Source organism: Lepus europaeus, chromosome 14 (genome assembly GCF_033115175.1).
Source record: "Lepus europaeus isolate LE1 chromosome 14, mLepTim1.pri, whole genome shotgun sequence".
NCBI lineage: Eukaryota > Metazoa > Chordata > Mammalia > Lagomorpha > Leporidae > Lepus > Lepus europaeus.
This window is the reverse complement of record NC_084840.1, coordinates 76,387,391-76,408,580: the sequence shown is the minus strand read 5'-3', so window position 1 is coordinate 76,408,580 and position 21,190 is coordinate 76,387,391. Positions and strand designations below refer to the sequence as shown.

The window sequence follows — 21,190 nt, the reverse complement described above, 5'->3', positions numbered from 1 at the left end:
ATGCCGAAACTCTAACTGCTGAGCCAAATGCCCTCCACAAGCTATTTCTTCAAGTTTTAAGATTCATTTATTTCTTTATTTGAAAGGTAAAGTGTGGGGGGGGGGGAGAGAAAGAGAGAGAGAGAAAATCTGAGAATCCTTGATCTGGTGGAGAAGCAACAGGATTGAGATTCAGGAAACTGAAGGCTATTTCCAGCTTCATATTATCTCACTGTGTGTCTACAGCAGGACCCTGATTTTCTCTGTCCTTTATAAACAAACAAAGGTTGTAAAGAATGAGCTGTCTTTGCCGGCGCCAGGGCTCACTAGGTTAATCCTCTGCCTGCAGCGCCGGTACTCTGGGTTCTTGTCCTGGTTGGGTCGCCGGTTCTGTCCCGGTTGTTCCTCTTCCAGTCCAGCTCTCTGCTGTGGCCCGGGAAGGCAGTGGAGGATGGCCCAAGTGCACTTGGGCCCTGCACCCGCATGGGAGACCAGGAGGAAGCACCTGGCTCCTGGCTTCAGATTGATGCAGCACGCCGGCCATAGCGGCCATTTGGGGGGTGAACCAATGGAAGGAAGACCTTTCTCTTGGTCTCTCTCACTGTCTAACTCTGCCTCTCAAAAAGAAGAAAAAAAAAAAAAAAAAAAAAGAATGAGCTGTCTTGTGAAGAAATCTAGCATTGTGGCACAATGGGTTAAGCCACTGCCTGTGACACCAACATCTTATATCAGAGAGCTGGTTCAAGTCCTGACTGCTCTGCTTTTGATCCAGCTCCCTGCTAATGTGCCTGAGGAATAACAGACAATGATCCAAGTGCCTGAGTCCCTGCCAACTCACATGAGACCTGGAAGGAGTTCTGGGCTTCTGGACATTGTGGTCATTTGGGGAGTGAGGCAACAGATGGAAGATTTCTGTCTAAGTCTTTCCTTCCTTCCTTCCTCTCTGTCACTGTGCCTTCAAATAAACAAAGAAATCTTAAAAAAAAAAAAATCCTGTTATTCCAAGTGTTCAAAAGCTAGATGACCATGTTTCAAGAATGTTTCAGGAATATTTCAGAGCAGATTCCTTAACAGAATGAGAAAATCAAGGAAATATGTTTAAAAACTCTCTCCAAATTGAAATCTATCATTATAAGGCCTTTTATTTCTCCAGTAGGAACAATGACAAGATTTTTTTTTTTTTATTTGACAGATAGAGTTAGATAGTGAGAGAGAGAGAGAGAGACAGAGAGAAAGGTCTTCCTTCTGTTGGTTCACCCCCGCAAATGGCTGCCATGGCTGGTGCTGCGCTGATCCAAAGCCAGGAGCCAGGTGCTTTTCTTCCTGGTCTCCATGCAGGTGCAGGGGCCCAAGCACTTGGGCCATCCTCCACTGCCCTTCTGGGCCACAGCAGAGAGCTAGACTGGAAGAGGAGCAACCGGGACTAGAACCCGGCACCCATATGGGATGCCGGTGCCACAGATGGAGGATTAGCCAAGTGACCCATGGCACTGGCCCAATGACAAGATTAACACATCAAAGCACTCAGAGATTGAAGATTTTTGAAAACAAATATAACCTTTAGTCAAATCTAATCACCATGGGGCTGGCGCTATGGTGTAGCGGGTTAAGCCACTGCCTGCAGTGGGGCATCCCATATGGGTGCCTGTTTGAGACATGGCTGCTCTACTTCTGATCCAGCTCTCTACTATGGCCTGGGAAAGCAGTAGAAGATGGCCCAAGGCCTTGGACCCCTGACCCACATGGGTGACCCGGAAGAAACTCCTAACTCCTGGCTTTGGACTGGGTCAGCTCCGGCTGTTGCAGCCAACTGGGGAGTGAACCAGTGGATGGAAGACCTCTCTCTCTCTCTCTCTCTCTCTCTCTCTCTCTCTGCCTCTCCTTCGTTTTCTGTGTAACTCTGACTTTCAAATAAAAAAAAAAAAATCCTTCCCAAAAAATTAATCTAATCACCAACATGCTTTCTTCAAATGAAAAACCTTCTACTTTCCCCTCGATCCCTTATAGCATACCCCAGCAGCCACGTAGAGGTCAGGCAGGTGTTGGCGCACACAGGCCTCTGCCTCAGGACGGAGGGGATGGTCCCGCAGACTCCACAGCGCCCCCTCAGGATCCACACTTGGGGAGCATTTAGTAGTAGCTGTGTACCTGTAAAACATCCACAGCCGAAGCCGTAAGATAGGTGGCCATAAGCATTGATATATGAGAAAGGACTTCAAAAACTCTTCCTCACAGGAAAAAAGAAACTTACCGTATGAGGTTCAGTACACACAAGTCTGACTCCTTTTCTATGCCACAGTTCAACAGGATGCCATCCACTTTGCTGACAGCTTGCTCCTCATTCATTAGGTATCGATGATACAGCTTTTTCCAAGGAATGAACTATGTAATTAAAATCAAACAAACAAACAAACAACAGGCAGGCAATGACATTTAGAAAGATTAGCTCAGAATTCAAAAGCTGAGCAAATCAGGAATAAATGTTATACGTTTGGTTAGAAACGAGGAGCACTGCAATCTGCTGAAATTTTTAATCTTTACTTAGTATATACTAAGTTGACCTTCTGTATATAAAGATAATTAAAAATGAATCTTAATGAAGAATGGGATTGGAGAGGGAGTAGAAGATGAGATGGTTTGTGGGTGGGAGGGAGGTTATAGGGGGAAAAACCACTATAATCCAAAAGTTGTACTTTCGAAATTTCTATTTATTAAATAAAAGTTAAAAACGAAAAAGAAATGAGGATCACTAAGTCTTGGTCCTGGTTCTAACACCAATTAGGGAAAAGCTACTGCTTCAGTCTCTCTATCTGAAACATCAGGACACTAATGACAGAATTTCAACAAGGAGAAAATAATGAAAACTGTGTCTACACATAAGGTGGAATGAACTTCAAGTCAGAAACTGTTACGAGAGACAAAGAATGACAGTTTAGAATAATAATTAACTCACTAAATACATATAATAATTATTAATCTATATGTACCCATCGGAGCTCCTAAATATATAAAGCAAACAAGGGAAGAACTGAAGGGAGAAATACACAGGAACACAATGATAGTAGGAGATTTCCGTATCCCAATTTCAATACTGGGAGGAAGCTCCACTCAGAAGTTGAATAAGGAAACAAGAGGACTTGAACAATACTATAGATTAATGAGGCATAATAGATGTATGCAGGCAACTCCATCTAACAGCAGCAGAATGTACCGTCTTGTGGTGTACATATGGAATATGCCACAAGTTACACCACAAAACAAACTAATTTTAAGACTGAAATTACATAAAGTATCTCTTTCAATCACAGTGAGATAAAATCAATGGCAGAAGAAAAACTAGACAATCCATAAATACATGGAAATTAAGCAACACAATCTTTAAACAATTAACAAATGGGATGAAAGAGAGGAAATCTCAAAGAAAATTAGAAAATACCTTGAGATAAACAAAGAACAAAAACACAGCATACCAAAATATATGGGATGTAGTGAAAGCAGTGCTAAGTGGGAAGTTTATAGTTGTAAATGCCTAAAAAAAAGACAGATCTGAGATCAACAACCCAGCTTTACCCTTCAAGGAACTAGAAAAAGAAACTGGGCCTGTGTGGCACAGCAGATTAAGCTGCCACCTGCCGAACTGGCATTTGATATGGATGATGGTTTGAGTCCTGGCTGCTCTACTTCCAATCCAGCTCTCTGCTATGGCCTGGGAAAGCAGTGGAAGATGGCTCAAGTACTTGTGTCTCATACCCACTTGGGAGACCTGGATGAATTTCCTAGCTCTTGGCTAGGAAGGCTTTGGCCTGGCCTAGCCCTGGCTGTTGCAATCATTTGTAGAGTGAACCAGCAGATGGTCAATCTCTCTCTGGTTCTCCCTCCCTCCCTCCCTCTCTCCCTCCCTCCCTCTCTCTCTATAACTCTGCCTTTAAGTAAATAAATAAATCTTATTTTAAAAAGGTAAAGAAAAAGAACAAACTAAGCCCAAAGTTAGAAGAAAGGAAATAAGGATTTCAGTAAAAAGAAATCAAATACAGTCTAACTTAAAAAAAATCGAGGGACCAGCGCTGTGGCGTAGCGGGTAAAGCCACTGTCTGCAGTACCAGCATCCCACGTGGGCACCAGTTTGAGTCCCGGCTGCTCCTCTTCAGATCCAGCTCTCTGCTATGGCCTGGGAAAGCAGTGGAAGATGGCCCAAGTCCTTAGGCTCCTGCACCCATGTAGGAGATCCAGAAGAAGCTCCTGGCTTCGGATCAGCACAGCTTTGGTCGTTGCGGCCAACTGGGGAGTGAACCAATGGATGAGGACCTCTGTCTCTCTCTCTCTCTGCCTCTCCTTCTCTCTCTGACTTTCTCAACTCCAACTCAACTCTGACTTTCAAATAAATAAATAAATCTTTAAAAAAAAAATCAAGAAAACTAAGAGCTGCTTTTTGAAAAATAACACTGAGAAGCCCTTATCTAGACTAAAGAAAAGAAAGGGGGCTGGTGGTGCAGCACAGCAGATTAAGCTGCTGCCTGTGATGCCAGCATCCCATACGGGCACCAGTTCAAGTCTTGTCTATACCACTTCCTATCGAGCTCCCTACTAATGAGCCTGGGAAAACAGTGGAAGATGTTCCAAATGCTTGGGCCCCTGCCACCCATGTAGCAGACCCGGAGGAAGCTCCTGCTTCCTGGCTTCAGCCTGGCCCAATCCCAGCTGTTGTGGCAATCTGGGGAGTGAACCAGTGGATAGAAGATTTCTCTGTCTCCCTTCTCTCTCAGTAATTCTGTATTTCAAATAAATAAATAAATCTTAAAAGGAAAAAAGAAAGAAAGAAAAGAAAGAAAACTGAAATAACTAATCAAAAGTGAAAGAAGGGAAATTACAACTGATACTACAGAAATAAAAGGATTAAAAGAGAATACTATGAACAACTAATACCAACAAATTAATAACTCAGAAGAAATGGACAAATTCAAAGAAACATACAACCTGCCAGGACTAAACCATTAGAAAACAGAAAATTTGAACAGATCAAAATTGAGTAAAGAGACTTAATCATTCATCAAAGCCTCCCAACAAAGAAAAGACAGCAGGGACCGGAGGGCTTCATGGGGAAATTCTACTGATCTTTTTTTTTTTTTTTTTTTTTTAGAAGATTGTGCTTTCCGAGAGTCTTTCACTTCAACAGCAAACCTGTTGAAGTGAAATGGACACTATGAGAACGAGTGACTTGATCAGCCCTTGTCCTGACTGTCAATGTACAACTTAATACTTTATCCCTTTTAGTATATATTTCTTTTTGACAGGCAGAGTTAGACAGTGAGAGAGAGAGACAGAGAGAAAGGTCTTCCTTCCATTGGTTCACCCCCCAAATGGCCGCCACGGCAGGCGTGCTGTGCCGATCTGAAGCCAGGAGCCAGGTGCTTCCTCTCGGTCTCCCATGGGGTGCGGGGCCCAAGCACTTGGGCCATCCTCCACTGCCTTCCCAGGCCACAGCAGAGAGTTGGCCTGGAAGAGGAGCAACCTGGACAGAATCCGGAGCCCCAACCGGACTAGAACCTGGGGTGCCGGTGCTGCAGGCGGAGATTAGCCTAGTGAGCCACGGTGCTGGCCAGTATTTTTTTGTTGTTGTTGTTCTACTTAATACTATTGGTTGAACTCTTTAACTAACATACAATTATTCTTAGTTTAAATTTAACTGAAAAGTGATCCATGTTAAATATGAGAGTGGGAATAAGAGAGGGAGGAGATGTACAGTTTGGGACATGCTCAATCAGACTTGCCCCAAACAGCAGAGTTAGAAACGTGCCAGGGGATTCCAATTCAATCCCATTAAGGTGGCATGTACCAATGTCATCTCAGTAGTCAAACTGATTAGTTTCAGTTCACAATTGATCATAATGAAAGGATTAAGAATCAAAGGGATCACATAAACAAGACTAATGTCTGCCAATACTAACTGAAAGAATTAAAAAGGAGAGAACGACCCAACATGGGAAGTGGGATACACAGCAGACTCAGAATGGCAGATGTCCTAAACAGCACTCTGGCCTAAGTATCAGCCCTTAAGGCATTCAGATCTGGTTGAAGAGCCCATGAGAGTATTTTAGGCATGGAAAGCCAAGACACTCTGGCAAACACACACACACACACACAAACACAAACAAAAGAAACCTAAATGAAAGATCTCTGCGAGTAAGATCCCAGTGGAAAGAATGGGCCATCAAAGAAGGAGGTACCTTTCTCTGAAGGGAGGAGAGAACTTCCACTTTGACTATGACCTTGTCTAAATAAGATCAGAGTTGGCAAACTCAAAAGGCTTCCACAGCCTTGGCAACTCATGACAAGAGCTGAGGGTGATTACTGACGCCATAAGCAAGAGTGTCAATTGTTAAGTCAACAACAGGAGTCACTCTGCACTTACTCCCCATGTAGGATCTCTGTCCTTAATGTGTTGTCCAATGTAAATTAATGCTATAACTAGTACTCAAACAGTACTTTACACTTTGTGTTTCTGTATGGGTGCAAACTGTTGAAATCTTTACTTAATTCATACTAAATTGATCTTCTGTATATAAAGAGAATTGAAAATGAATCTTGATGTAAATGGGATGGGAGAGGGAGTGGGAGATGGGATGGTTGCAGGTGGGAGGGAAGTTAGGGGTGGAAAAAAGCCACTGTAATCCAAAACCTGTACTTTGGAAATTTATATTTACTAAATAAAAGTTAAAAAAATAAAAATAAAAAGAAGAGAATTAAAAAAAAAGATTTATTTATTTATTTGAAAGTCAGAGTTACATAGAATGAGGAAAGGCAGAGAGAGAGAGAGAGTTTTCCATCTGATGGTTCACTCCCCAGATGGCCACAACAGCCAGAGCTGTGCCGATCCGAAGCCAGGAGCCAGGAGCTAGGAGCTTCTTCCCAGTCTCCCACGTGAGTGCAGGGGCCCAAGGATTTGGGCCATCTTCTACTGCTTTTCCCGGGCCATAGCAGAGAACTGAACAGGAAGTGGAGCAGCTGGGTCTCGAACTGGCACCTATATGGGATGCTGGCGCTTCAGGTCAGGGCATTAACCCACTGCGCCACGCCGGCCCCATTCTTCTGATCATTTATAGGCAATAATTAACACCAATACTCCTCATGCTCAAAAAATGGAAGAAAAGGAAACATTTTCAAACTCATTCTATTACCCTGAACGAGAACTAGACAGATACTACAAGAAAAGAATACGACAGTTGACAGACAACTGAAAATAAATGGATCATGTCACTAGTAGTGATGACAAAAATAGTATTTGTCTAACATTTCAAGAGATAAGTATAAGCTGGGACATAGTCCCCCAAAAATCTTCTCAAGCAGAATGAAGAATACCCTCATTTATTTCCATCTACAACTATTCTGTTCATACTAGAAATCTCAATTTAGTGGGGAGAAGAAATACTAGGACACATGGAGGTGGGTATTTGGTGCAGTGGTTAAACTGCTGTTTGTCACACCCGAATCCCATAATGGAGCCCGGGTACAAGTTCCAGCCCTGCAACCAACTCCAGTTTCCTGCTAATGAACACCCTGGGAGGCAGCAAATGATAGCGCAAGTATTTGGGTCCTTCGTACCCATTCAGGACCCTTGACTGAATTCTAGGCTCCCAACTTCGGCCTGACCCATCTTGGCTGTTGCAGGCATTTAGGGAGTCAACTAGTAGATGGAAGCTTTCTCTCTCTCTCTTTCAAATAAAAATAAATACATCAATAAACATTTTAAAAAGAGAAATACTATGGCACAAACATCTAAAAGCAGAATGACATTTCTCAAAACCTAGAAACTAAGTCACCAAGAAAAGAATGAAGTTAGAGTGACATGAAATTTCCTTTAAAATCTTTTGTGCTTAGGAGAAAATTTTACTAAATCTCAAAGTATCTGTCCTGAACTCCATTCCTAAATTTTTAAAACTTCATTGTAGATGAAGGAAGCGTTAACCTCTACATCTGACACTTATTCCCAATAGTCTGAGGGATACATGAGGGGTTTTCAAAAAGTTAATGGAAAATACATGTTATGAAGAAACTATGCATGGATTTCAAAAACGTGTTTTCCCCACAAAATCATTTAATTCCATTTTCCCACAAACTTTTTGACATAACCTGGTATAAGCTAAGCAAAACATTCTCCCAGGCAAAAAAGAATGTGGAATGAGGGTAAAACTAAACAACAAAGGAAAGGACTGGGACAAAGAGCAGTACTATGACTAACTGCAGCACCAAGATATTTTTCTATATGTTGCCCAATATACCAATCTCAAAAGTACTTTGGGTGGCTTACTGCAACATTTATTTATTAATCACCTACCATAAAGAATGGTGAGGCCCAGTGGAGAATACAGAACTAATTGGAACAAGCTTTCAGCACCCAGCCTCCATCAAAGAGCTAATATCCTGAAGTGGAGAGAAAGGCTTTCTAAAAGAGTATGTGTGAAATTCTGTAACAGAAGTAAAAATTGTAGTAGTAGCACAAAGAAGAGAAAGTGATTACTTTGAATAGGATGAACTAGTTAACTAGTATAAGGGTTATACCTTGAAGAAGGGGTAAGATGTCAACAGAGACATGAAGGGTCTTTTACATAGGGTAATGGGATTTCAGCAACCTGAGGCAGGTCTGGAATGTGCAGGATGCCTGGGACACAGCAGATCATTTATCGTGAATTTATTTATTTGAAATGCAATTAGAGAGAGAGAGAGAGGGAGAGATAGACAGAGAGGTCTTCCATGCAGGTTCATTCCCAAAACAGCCGCAATGGCTGGAGCTAGGCCGATCTGAAGCCAGGAGCCAGGAGCTTACTCTGGATCTCCCACATGGGTGCAGGGGTCCAAACATCTGGGCCATCCTCCATTGCTTTCCCAGGACATAGCAAAGAGCTGGATCAGAAGAGGAGCAGCCCAGACATGAATCAGTGCCCATACGCCTACTATGCCACAGAGCCACTGGAGAAACCACCATTTCTGAAGAGACTCTCTGATCAGAACTATGCGCTCACTAACTGTGAGCACTGTACTCACCAGCGGGTCGCTGATGATCTCCCTCCAAAGATGGCACACCAGGCTCAGATTGCAATAGAGGTCTTCCACTGGAAGGAAGGCAAAGATGTGTCTCAGAACTTCCCTAGGCAGGCTACAAATGTGGCTTGGAGCTTCTTCGCAGTGTAAGGTTCCAAAAAGCCCGTAGTAAGAGTCAGGAATGGGATCAGGACCAATGTCTTCAATGTCTTGGTCAGTTTCTCCAGATTCTGCAGAGAGACATGACAAACGGTCCTCTGCTTCTTGTCTGGCCTCCTTAGGCCTTGTGCATGACAGGGACACATGATGCCGTGGGATTTTCTTAGAAATTCCATCACACTGATTGGTCTCTGTAGCCTGAAGATTCTCGTCCTTGAAGGATAGAGACCGCTTCCTGACGGGCAGAGCAGAACCTGATGAGCCCAATCTCACTTCTCCGTCACCTCTCTGAGGAAGAGAACAACTGCTTTCAGCAGGAACGATCATGTCACTCTCGGAGTCCTGATAGCTGTCCTGGCCAACAGAACTGCTTTTGGCCATGTCATTGGTGCACTGCTGCTGGCCAGCTAGGAAGAACTCAGAGTTGTGTCTTTGACATCCTTGACCTGTACGGAGAACTCACACAAAACAAATGAGAAATGAACGGTCAATGCCTGCTGACCCAAATAAGGCGATCTGATTTTTAGTTATCTATTGCTAATAGAAGAAAGAGACAGGGATATATTTATGAGCTAGTCATATAAATAGATAATGCAAAAATCATCTTTTTGTGCATTTGGCTCTGTCATATGATCAGGAACACATTTAGGGAGACACAGAAACCTGTCTTCAGATGCATGATGGCCCACCTTATACCTTGCAATGTATGATAAGTACAGAGCAGTCATGTGCTACACACAGAACACCTGAATGGACAGATAAAAAGGAAATAACTGCTCATAGTCACACAGCCAATCGCAAGAAGCACCTCTGCTGCTCATTCTTTCAACAGGAAGTCTGAGTCTGGTTAAGTAGAAAAGGACGTGCTCTTGGCTATCAGGACGCGGGAAATCCCACTTTTCTGATTCGATGGAGTTAAATTCTTTGAATTTCCTCCTGTGAAGCTGACATATTATTTTTTAGATAAAAAGGAGGAAACCAGAATTCTTTTCACATTATTACAGGGCTACTTAATCTCTTCTATTCTGATTCAGTTGGCATTTACTGAGCACCTGTGATTCTGAGACAACTAGAGAGTGAAAAATAATATGGGCCCTGACCTACAGACCTTTCAGGAATGTAAGGGAAGTCCAGATGGTGATTTCACACAGCATCACAGCATTTTCAAACTCCTGAAATTATTTTTAAAATGCTAAGAAGTGTTTAAACACCTCACCAGTTACACATTAATACATATGGTTCTTTTCTAAATGGAAATGGCCAAAATTCTCACTTTGGAAAGCGAATAGATGGAAACTATGGTTAGACTTTAATAGAATTTATAGAATTGAAACTATTTTTTTTTCTGTATTAGGAAAAACAAAAACAATCGTAACTACTTTTTGGACAATGTGTTGGAAACTCTGAGTGTTGAAGTCAACAGGCATGGGTTAAATCACAATATTTCCTAATTGCTGAATTCAGTCACACAAACAGTTATTAACCTATACATGCCTAGCACCATGTTTACATAGCCCCTTGTCAGTAAAGAAGAAACTGCCTCAGACATACAAAACAAACTAAATATCAGACAACACATCATTAAGTTTAAAACTGCCCCATACAATTGGTTTCAGTGGTTTCCAAAAGTGAAAAACACACAATATTTATAGATGACTGATTATTTGAGTTGGGTTGTGAAATTAATAAACATTAAAGAGAAGTAAGGCAATCCAGATTGTATTAATGGGTGGATTATGGATCATTATTAACAAAAGTGGCATTCATTTGGTATGTAGAGGCATAGGAAACCAAACTGCTAAAAGTGGAGCCTTCATAATTAATAACAAATATCAGGTGATTGCAAGTGTGAGCTTGAAGTCATCAGAGGAACAGGAAAACATTTTACTGCAGGTTCTTGAGAACAGCTATGACATTACAGAGAAAACAATCATATTTAAGAATATTTCACTCAATGGCATATGTTCTAGTTGATTTGGAAGAAATAAACTCTAGAGTCAAGAAGAAGGGTTCCTGCAGTGGTTTAGGTACTAGGTGACAAAGGGCACGTCTACCATGAAGACACTGGAGAAGAAAACATTTCAGAGGAAAAGTAATAACACAGAAGACCTAGTGATGGACTACACAAAGACGACTAATGATGAGCCAAGTAATCACAGTGTTTCTGGATTAGAATAATGGTGATATTGGCCATATCTCCTATCACTTTAGAATTTTGCAAGCTAATGATATTCACTTTATCATATTTTCCTTGTTTGTTTGTTTGTTTTTTTTTATTTTTATACCAACCATTATAGCAAGTCAGAATTTTCCGGAGCTGGCATTGTGGTACAGCAGGTTAAGCTGCAGCCTGTGACACCAGCAGCCAGTAGGGGCACTGATTCAAGTCCTGGCTGCTTCACTTCTGATTCATCTCCTTTCTAATGTGCCTGGGAAAGTAGAGGAAGGTGGCCTGAGTATTTGGGTCCCTGCCACTCATATCGGAGACCCAGAAGGAGTTCCAGGTTCCTGGCTTTCGTCTAGTCCAGTCCTGGCCATTGTAGCCATTTGGGGAGTGAACCAGAAGATGCAAGATCTCTGTTTCTCTCTCTCTCAGTAACTCTGCCTTTCAAATAAATAAATAAATAAATAAATATTTTTTAAAAAATAATTTTTAAGGAAGACTTACAAATAATGCACAAAAGTATTGAATCATTTCAACAGGACTACAAAATCAGAGCAGCCACACTTACAGATACATCTGAAATGGCAGATATTGAGAGGCCACAACAGATAAAAGATTTTTAAACATAAAATACTTTCTGGAAGACATACCCCTCCTCCCTCTTTTTGTTCTGGGTCTAGGATAAAGGCCATGGTTCGGATCTCTGTTTGTCCATCTCTGACAGAAGGGCTGGGTCACAGACAAGTGACTCTGAGCCAAATGTTGGCAGTCGATGGCTGTTAGTTGCTTCCGCTTAAACCGTCTCACTGTTTTGTACCAAAAGGCAGAAGAAATGAGATACTCATTAGTTATGGCCAATTCTAAAAGCCAGTCAGCAAATGATACTTAATTTTCAGTAATACAGTAACTGATGAGCAATTCAGGAGATAACCCCACCAGTCCATTCCGCCTTGGCTATATCCACCAACTTTTAGTCATCTCATAATTTCTCAGTATTTCCTCCTTAGAATTTAAGAATCCTAAAATGACACTTTAAGATTCTAAAATGAGTTTTCTCCTGTCTATACCTTCTAGAAGCTTTGACCATGACTTACTCATTGAAAATGAAGTTGCCAATGTCTATAATCAGAATTGGAGATGTAAAAGTTACCAATAGACAGAGGCCATTTCATGTAAATAGAAGGAGAATGTTTATTATCAAACTGGCCTAAAGAGGAAAAGCTTTTAAAGCTTTTAGAAAGCTGTTAAAAGTATGCAGGAATAAGATTAAAATCAAGCCACTCGTATTTGTATGATACTGGACCTTGGAGCCAACCACAGACCTGCTTAGCTGAGTAGTTAAGTCAGGTAACATACGTAAGACTTTTGAACATCAACAATGAGACACATAACCAATTAGAACATTAGATTCAGTCAAGGATTCTGATGTCCACCCTTGTACATCTACAATGTACTCTGAAATCTGGCTATTGGAAATAGTTACACAAAACAGAAGTTAACAACTTTGTATAGCAGAGGTATTCATACATGTATGATGAAGCTTGGAAATTTTCCTTTAAAGTTGAAGAATGGCTGTATCCTAGCCTTTTGCAGTCAACTAACTATAGTAATGATATTCTGTTAAGAAACACTGAGGAGGCAGCTGGCATGTGGCATGGTAGGTTAAGCTGCTGTTTACAACACACCAGCATCCCATATCACAGTGTGGGTTCAAGTCCCAGCTGCTATAATTCCAATCCAGCTCCCTGCTAATGTGCCTGGGAAAGTAGCAGGTGATGGAGCTAGCACTGTAGTGCAGTAGATTGACCTGCCACTTGTGATGCCAGTAATCCATACCAGTGAGCAGATGGTTTGAGCCCCAGCTAATCTGCTTCTGATACAGCTCCTGGCTAATGTGCCTGGGAAGGCAGAAGATGGCCCAAGTGCTTGGGCCCCTGACACCCATGTGGGAAGATGAGGATGGAGTTCCAGGGACCCAGCTTTTTTTATTTTTTATTTATTTATTTATTTATTTTTTTAAGAAAGTTATGGAGAGAAAGAGGAGAAACAAGATAGAACTTCCATCTGCTGGTTCACTCCCCAAATGACTGCAATGGCTGGGGCTGGGCCATGTCAAAGCCAGAAGCTTCTTCTGGGTCTCCCATGTGGGTGCAGGGGCCTAACCACTTGGGTCTTCAGCTGTTTTCCCAGGCCTTTAGCAGGAAGCTGGATTGGAAGTGCAGCAGCCAGGACTCAAACCAGTTCTCATGTGGGATGCTGGCACAGCAGATGGCAGCTTAACCTATTGTGCCACAGTGCCAGCCATGGTTCTTAGCTTTTTTATAGTCACTTGGGGAGTGAACAAACTATGAAAGACTTTTCCATCTCTCCTTCTCTCTCTGTTGCTGTAGCTTTCAAATAAATAAAATGCTTTAGGGAAAATCATATGACTCCTACATCAGTCTGAGTGTTTCCTTCTAAAAGGCATGTAAGTTTCACTTTTTTTGTTTTGTTTTGTTTTTGTTTTTTGACAGGCAGAGTGGATAGTGAGAGAGAGAGAGAGACAGAGAGAAAGGTCTTCCTTTTTGCTGTTAGTTCACCCTCCAATGGCTGCCGCGGCCGGCGCATCTCATTGATCCGAAGCCAGGAGCCAGGTGCTTATCCTGGTCTCCCATGTGGGTGCAGGGCCCGAGGACTTGGGCCATCCTCCACTGCCTTCCCGGGCCATAGCAGAGAGCTGGCCTGGAAGAGGGGCAACCGGGATAGAATCTGGCGCCCCAACCGGGACTAGAACCTGGTGTGCCGGCGCCACAAGGCGGAGGATTAGCCTGTTAAGCCACGGCGCTGGCCGTAAGTTTCACTTTAATAGCATTAATATTCATGCTAAAAATTTTTTAAAAACTATACTGAAATTCTAAACAATCTTCTTATTAATAGCTTTTAAAGTAGCAGCTCAAATGTAACTATCAAAACAAAGATGCTCAAGTGTTACCTCTTCTATAAAATCCTCCTCCTTCCTTTTACTGTGAATGGACTTTACACCTCTCTTAGAGAGAATTTAATATTAGAAGCTGCTTGTGACTGTTTAAGGAGCTAAGTTCAAGTGTGATATGGGAAACACAGACACATAAATAAAAGCTACGTCTAACACAGGGGTCCCTGAGGATGGAGAGAAATTTAAGTGGCTTATGGAGCTTCTCAAACTGTATGAGGCCACCAGAGATGCTCAAATTAATCTCTTATGTACCAAAGTGGGAAATTGTACCCCTCTTTGAGATTCTACCATAGTGACTAATAGAAACGTGTCAACTGCCAGGGTCCAGCATTCTGATGCAGTGGGTCAAGCCATCCAGGAGTCTTGGCTGCTACACTTCTGATCTGGCTTCCTACTAATCAGCCTGAGAAGGTAGCAGAAGGTGGCCCAAATACTTGGGGCCCTTGCCAGCCACCTGGGAGGCTTTGGGTTGGCCCAGACCAGGTTGTTATAGCCATTTGGGGAGTGAACCAATGGATGGAAGATCTCTCTCTTAAATAAATAAATAAAAATCCTTTCTTAAAAAAAATGTCATATTTCTCAGGTGTTAAGGCAGGAAAACTGAGACTGTACAAAAACCATTTGTCAAGTAGAACTTTGCTGAGTATGAGTAAGCCTGGTCCCATCCTGACTTTTCTGAGATGCTCTCTTAGAAGTACAACTTCTCTCTGTCCCCTAACTCTCGGGGACTCCCTTTCCAGGGGACACACATTTCTGCTAATTCTGAACTTTTGGCCCCAGCTCAGCAGACCACTGGCACCTTGGGTTCCTGATCTTTGCTGTCTGACTTCATGGTAGTCATCACCTTGAGCAATTTCAGTCTGGCCATTTGCTAATCATTAAATCTCTTCACCTTCATGATGCTCTGTTCCATCTTAGCCCAATTTTTTTAAAAAAAATTTACTTATTTATTTGAAAGTCAGAGTTATACAGAGAGAAGGAGAGGGAGAGGGAGAGAGAGGTCTTCCATCCACTGGTTCACTCCCCAAATGGCTGCACTGGCCAGAGCTGCACCAATCCAAAGCCAGGAGCCAGGAGCTTCCTCTGGGTCTCCCACATGGGTGCACCGGCCCAAGCACTTGGGCCATCTTCTACTGCTCTCCCAGGCCACAGCAGAGAGCTGGATCAGAAGAGGAGCAGCCGGGACTAGCACCGGCACCCATATGGCATGCTGGCGCCTCAGGCCAGGGCTTTACCTCGCTGCGCCACAGCGCCGGCCCCATACGTATTGTTAACAGTGTTGTTATCTTGTCATTATTAACAGCAATGACTTATATAAGAATGTATTTAATATGTCTTCTTTCCAGCATCCAACATATATTGCTTCATAAACAACGGCTGACTAAACAAACACATGCACTAGATAGCTTTTTTCTATAGTTTAGGCCTTCTGTGGCTTTGAAGCTTGAAACTCTCTTACAGCTCCTAAGTGCTGTACAGCTTCTGCAGCTCCTTCCTGTAATCTTGATGCATTCTCACAGCACTCTTACAACTGTGCCACAAGTAAACTTTGGCACGGGGAAGCATTTGGCCTAGCAGTGGAACCACTGGTTAAGACACCCATGGCCTCTGGCTCCTGACTCCACTTTCCTACTGATGCAGATCCTGGGAGGCAGAAGTAATGGCTGAAGTAATTGGGATCCTGCCACCCATGTGGGAGACCTCTATTGAGTTCTTGGCTCCCAGCCTCAGTCCAGCTTTGGCTGCTGCAGGCATTTGGGGAGTGAACCTCTCCCAGTCTTTCAAACAAAACAAAACAAAACAGTGCCGTGAGGGCTCAGAGAAGACCACTCAAAGTCACAACACAGTGCCCAAGTGACAGTGCCAGAACAATAACTCAGGTCTTCTGACTCCCCAAATCCAAGGTGCATTTTTCCATAACATTATCCTTGCTATATCCAGGAAGCTGTAATTCAGCTTCTGAAAAACCTCAAGTATAATTTATGTAACACTTAAAAAAAAAACCCAAAACTGTGAAATATCAGAACCAAAGAAATTTAGTAGCCAAAAAGTATTTCGAAGATGTAACTATAAGGAGAATACCACTAAGTACTGTAGACTCAAAATGGAAAAAACTTCCAAATATTTTGTTTGCATTAGCTCTAAAAAAAGTAGAAAGAAAACAAACTGCCTCTGTAGCTCTTTCCATGGGTATTCACTGCTGACTCCGCCACTTGCCAGCCACCGTATCCTGTTTATCTCTAAACCCGAAATGTCCAAGTCATCAGGCGCCATGTTCTGCAGATCATTTCACACCCTGAAATCAGGACTCATTCATTATAGTGAGCAAGGGTTTCACACACTATGTTTCTTGTAGGATAGGAAGAAGTAGCAAAAAAAGAAATTACTATTTACTGTCCAGGACATATTTTTATATACTTAAAGGCTTTCTCTATTGACAATTGATTCCATAACCACTTTTCAGTGTCTACTTTGTCCCAGATTAATTATAAACTCCATGATGGCTTTCTCTTGGCAGTATCCTTGGTGTTAAAAATCATTTTAGACACTGAGGACACACAAATGAATAAGTCTGAACACAAGGTGGCTATCAAAACAAACACAAATTATGAAACATAGGCACTGTAAATATTAGACAAATGCATCCATGAAGTGGCATGGTAAGAAACCAAAGCAGATAAATAAATAGCAAATAAGAGTTAAAGAACTTGAACAGTACATTGAGTTGAAGAAATGGCAAAAGGCTTTATAGGCCAGCGCCGCGGCTCAATAGGCTAATCCTCCGCCTTGCGGCGCCGGCACACCGGGTTCTAGTCCCGGTTGGGGTGCCGGATTCTGTCCCGGTTGCCCCCTTCCAGGCCAGCTCTCTGCTGTGGCCCGGGAGTGCAGTGGAGGATGGCCCAAATGCTTGGGCCCTGCACCCACATGGGAGACCAGGAGAAGCACCTGGCTCCTGCCTTCGGATCAGCGCGGTGCGCCGGCCGCAGCGTGCCGGCCGCGGCGGCCATTGGAGGGTGAACCAATGGCAAAAGGAAGACCTTTCTCTCTGTCTCTCTCTCTCACTGTCCACTTGCCTATCAAAAAAAAAAAAAAAAAAGGCTTTATAAAGAGCTGAGCCTTGAAAAATGAATGGGATTCAGTTAGGCAGAAAAACCAATATGTGCAAAAATATGGAGAAATAACAAAGCTTTGGTGTGGCCAAAAAGGTGGGTTTTGTCAGAACACGAGGTTCCAAGATGAAGAATGATGGGAGACACATTTGGAAGAAGAATCTGGAGCTACCACTACACAGTTCCTTAACCATACTGCTAAAGAGACTGGACTTTATCATGTAGGCCATTCAAGGTTTCACCCAGTTTTCAACAAGAGTCCTTACCTAGTCAAATTCACAGAGGACGAACAGACATGCAAGTTGTCAGGAAGACAAGTCATAAATCACTGTACCAACCTAGGCAAGAGTCGGTAAAGGCCAGAGAGCAACAGAAATTGGGCAGAGTCTCAAGAAGCCTTTCTGACAAGACTGTTAGGAGAAAAAGAAAGAGCAGAAGAGATACCATATTTCTATTATAACATAAGAATAAAAGAGAAATGGTGTTGTTTTAATTGTTCTTTTCTGGAGTGAGGGGGATGCTAACTTGTAATTTCACAACCAGAACAGTAAAACTGAATCCAGGTTCAGCTTCCAAATACAAATCAGCCTATAAGGGATACAGAAATGTAGAAAGCAGAGCAAATATGTTGGCAACGAATCTGAAATTAGAATTCTAAGTCTCATGAGAGCGTTTGGTGTCTATGCACACTCACAAATCACAAAGCATGTCCACCAGTCAGTATTCCAGTGGCCACAGCTGAACGCTCAGGAAATGCAACATGATAAAAAGGAAAGACATCCAGGTAACAAATCACAACACCAACGACAACGCCATGTGAAATGGACAATAAGGTCAAACCACAAAGTCCCAAAGAAAAGGGTAGTCCAACCGGGAAAAGCTCCACCTGTCTCTTCGCTTACTGTGCAGATCCTCTCCCTAGACCAAGCTTGTGCTCCAGGAAAACCACAGGGACTGTGTGAAGTCACATATGGAATCTTCCTGTTATCCAAAGAGGGGACACAGGCCAAAAGAAGTTTATAAAGAACACGGGAGGAGTTGAATTGGATCTGGGACACCAATTAAGTAGCCAACTGTCCTACATTTTCAATATTGCATCTGACTGTCGGCCCATGTATCTCAATTTTGCTTAAAAATCAAAGGAAACTGGAGACATAAAGCAAGCAAAGGGCGGCCATGTATAATCAGAACCATGGGGATGGAGAGGAGGATTAATAGCAAAAAAAGTATGAAGTTCCTGGATGCCTTAACTTCCAATTTGTACTGACTCCAAGAGCAAGCAGTAAGAACACTGCTTGGCATGTCCTAAAATTTTGCACATTTCAAAGCACCTTTACTCATTCCCTACTTTTGGGGAGGAGAGTTTGGAGAGTGGGTGGAGAGTGACAGGATAAATGAAGCTGTAACTTTGGCAAAGCTGGTAACTAGGACTTATTCTGTCCCCAACGATTGCGCCAACTATTCACGAAGTTAACCAAACTGAATCTGCTCTTTAGTGCAACTGGCTTCCTCTCACGGATCCTTACCAGAGATCTGTCTTTATTATATCTCTGCCTATTTCTTCAGTGTCAGGCAGTAGGACACTCAATAGATGCTACCACCCTTCCTTCCAGAAGATCTTCTTGCCTGTACTTCTAATACAGAAAGAATCACTAATAGAAAGAATCACCAACCTCATGAAGGCCCTCTTCCCTCACTTGTGCAGGATCATTTGCGGATGAGATAATTAATGTAAAGTACTTTGCAAACCACAGAGTGCAATATCAAATGTAAAGGGTATCTGTTTACAACCCAGGCACAAAGCAGCAACTCTCCTTTTACCCTCTAAAGGAGCTGACAACATCAAGAGGCAAACAACCACTATCCGTAAGGTCAGGTAAGGAACACCAACACCTACCCAAATCTCTTCAATCACCCATAGTCTTTTTTTTTTTAAGAGCTCAGTGTATCCTCCAAAAGTTCAAGGCCTTCCCACATTACCTTAACCTTATCTTCGGACAAGGAGGGAGGAGGCCACCAAAAAAAGCAAGGGCAAACAAGGCAACAAAAAACGACTCGCCCAAGGTCAAAACATCGGAATACAAAACGAAAACCGGGCTTGCCAACAGCTGCGGCCACGTCTACCGTGCCACCTCTTCCAGTCGCCGAGAAACGCCGAGCTACCCCTTCCTGGGCCCCACGGAGCAGAGAGGGGTCGAGGGCCCGGCCCCAGCTCAGGCGGAACCCCAGCCGCCCCCATGCACAGCCTGCAGCGCCCTCCACCTGCCCACTGCCGGCCGGGGCCGCGCCCCTGCACCCAGGTTCAGCCAGGGATGGGCCGGGCTCTCCCAGCGGACCCGCTGACCCCCACCCCGAGACCGCAACCCCAGCGCGGGACCCCCAGAAGGGTAAGTTCCGCGCGCGGCTAACACCCGCCCGCACTCCGTGCCACGTCCGCGGCCTCACGCACTATGGCGCTCCGGGCTGGGGCTGCCTCCGCCGCCGCCGCCGGCCCCACAGCCCAGCGTCTCCAACCACCCAGCTCCTCCTCCAGGCTGGACCGGGATCGCTGACAGCCGCCGACTTCCTCCGCGAGCCCCACCCCGCAGCAGCCGAGCGCAGCATCCGCCGCCCGAGCCGACGGACAGCCCCTGGAGCCAATCGGGACGGGCAAGCGGAGGGGGCGCGCTGACGGACAGCCGCCGCTGCCAATAGAAATGCGCTGCCGAGGGGGCGCGGCCGGCACTAGCGCACCACGCCTTGTCTGAGCTTCCGGTCGGGCCGCCGGGAGACGGGCAACTTTCCCAGAGTTCCCGCGAGCTCCGCCGGCCCCGCGGTCTGCGGGCGGGCGAGGAGGCGGAGGTGCTGCTGAAAGGGTGGGAGAAGGTGGAGCAATGGAACACCACCCACTGGCCTAGCGGGTCAGGCGGCGGGCTGGGTCACGCCGAGCAAGAGCGGCTGGACGTCCGGGGCCGGCCGCCCAGCAGTCAGCCCTGGGCAGATCCCTGTCAGGCAGGCTGCGGTGGAATAGGCCGAGTGTCTTGGCAGGCCTCCTCGTCGCGCTTGCCGGTTTTGCGGTAGGGCGACGCCCCCATCCTCACTCTTTGACCAGCTCCAGGACTGCGGAGGCGCCCGGAGCCCCGACCTGGGTGCGTTCCGTGCGTTAGGGCGAGCACACTTGACAAGCGGCACGGCGGCACGCCGCAGAGCTACCCCGAGAGTGCTCGCCGTCGACTGCCTGGCCGCCTTGAAGAATCAGCCAGCACCCTGCGCTCTGAACTGTTTCTTCCTGGCCTTGGGCAGGCGTCAGGGTGTGAAGGTGCTGGGGGCGGTTGCAGCTGGAGACAGAAGCTGGTGGGTGGGGGTTCTCCTGCAAGAAGAGAAAGTCCCTATCCACTCTTAGCTTTGCCCAGCCTGGTCTGCAATGACGGCCTCATCCGGGAACCCACGGCACCTTTGCAAGCACTTGCAGGAGGGCCGGCTGCAAGCCCAGCAGGAGGAGTTGCAGGCTGCCAGGGGCTGGCTGGTGACCCCGTCCTGCACTGTGTCGCCTGCCACGGGCATTTGGACATCCTGACCCATCTGCCCCAGGCCAATGACCAAGACTACAGGCGGCCTCTGCACGAGGCGGTCTCTATGGGCCGCCGGCATTGAAGGGCGACTGGTAGATGGCGAGGATCCAGAAAGACGCCCCGCCGATCTACTGCCTGTGGAAACGTAGATTTCTGTGTACTTCATTCATCTCTTCCGACATCATTAGCTTTTCTCAGCTCCCGGTTCTCTACCCAG

The 21,190-nt window shown here is 44.6% G+C and overlaps 1 protein-coding gene across 4 annotated transcripts in view; it reads right to left on the bottom strand.

Annotated features, from left to right (window-relative positions):
* Positions 1–19,982, bottom strand: part of FBH1 (F-box DNA helicase 1) — a 45,914-nt gene extending 25,932 nt beyond the window's left edge. The window contains exons 1-5 of one of the 4 annotated variants that reach the window (XM_062210992.1): positions 19,872–19,982; positions 11,989–12,144; positions 9,019–9,632; positions 2,231–2,361; positions 1,992–2,127 (exon numbers count right to left, since the gene is read on the bottom strand). In XM_062210992.1, the coding sequence (XP_062066976.1) occupies positions 1,992–2,127; positions 2,231–2,361; positions 9,019–9,632; positions 11,989–12,144; position 19,872 (1,038 nt within the window). In that variant the 5' untranslated portion in view covers positions 19,873–19,982. The remainder of the gene's footprint in view (positions 1–1,991; positions 2,128–2,230; positions 2,362–9,018; positions 9,633–11,988; positions 12,145–19,871) is intronic. The other 3 variants (XM_062210993.1, XM_062210995.1, XM_062210994.1) reach the window with 3 other exon arrangements.
* Between the last annotated feature and the right edge of the window lie 1,208 nt (positions 19,983–21,190).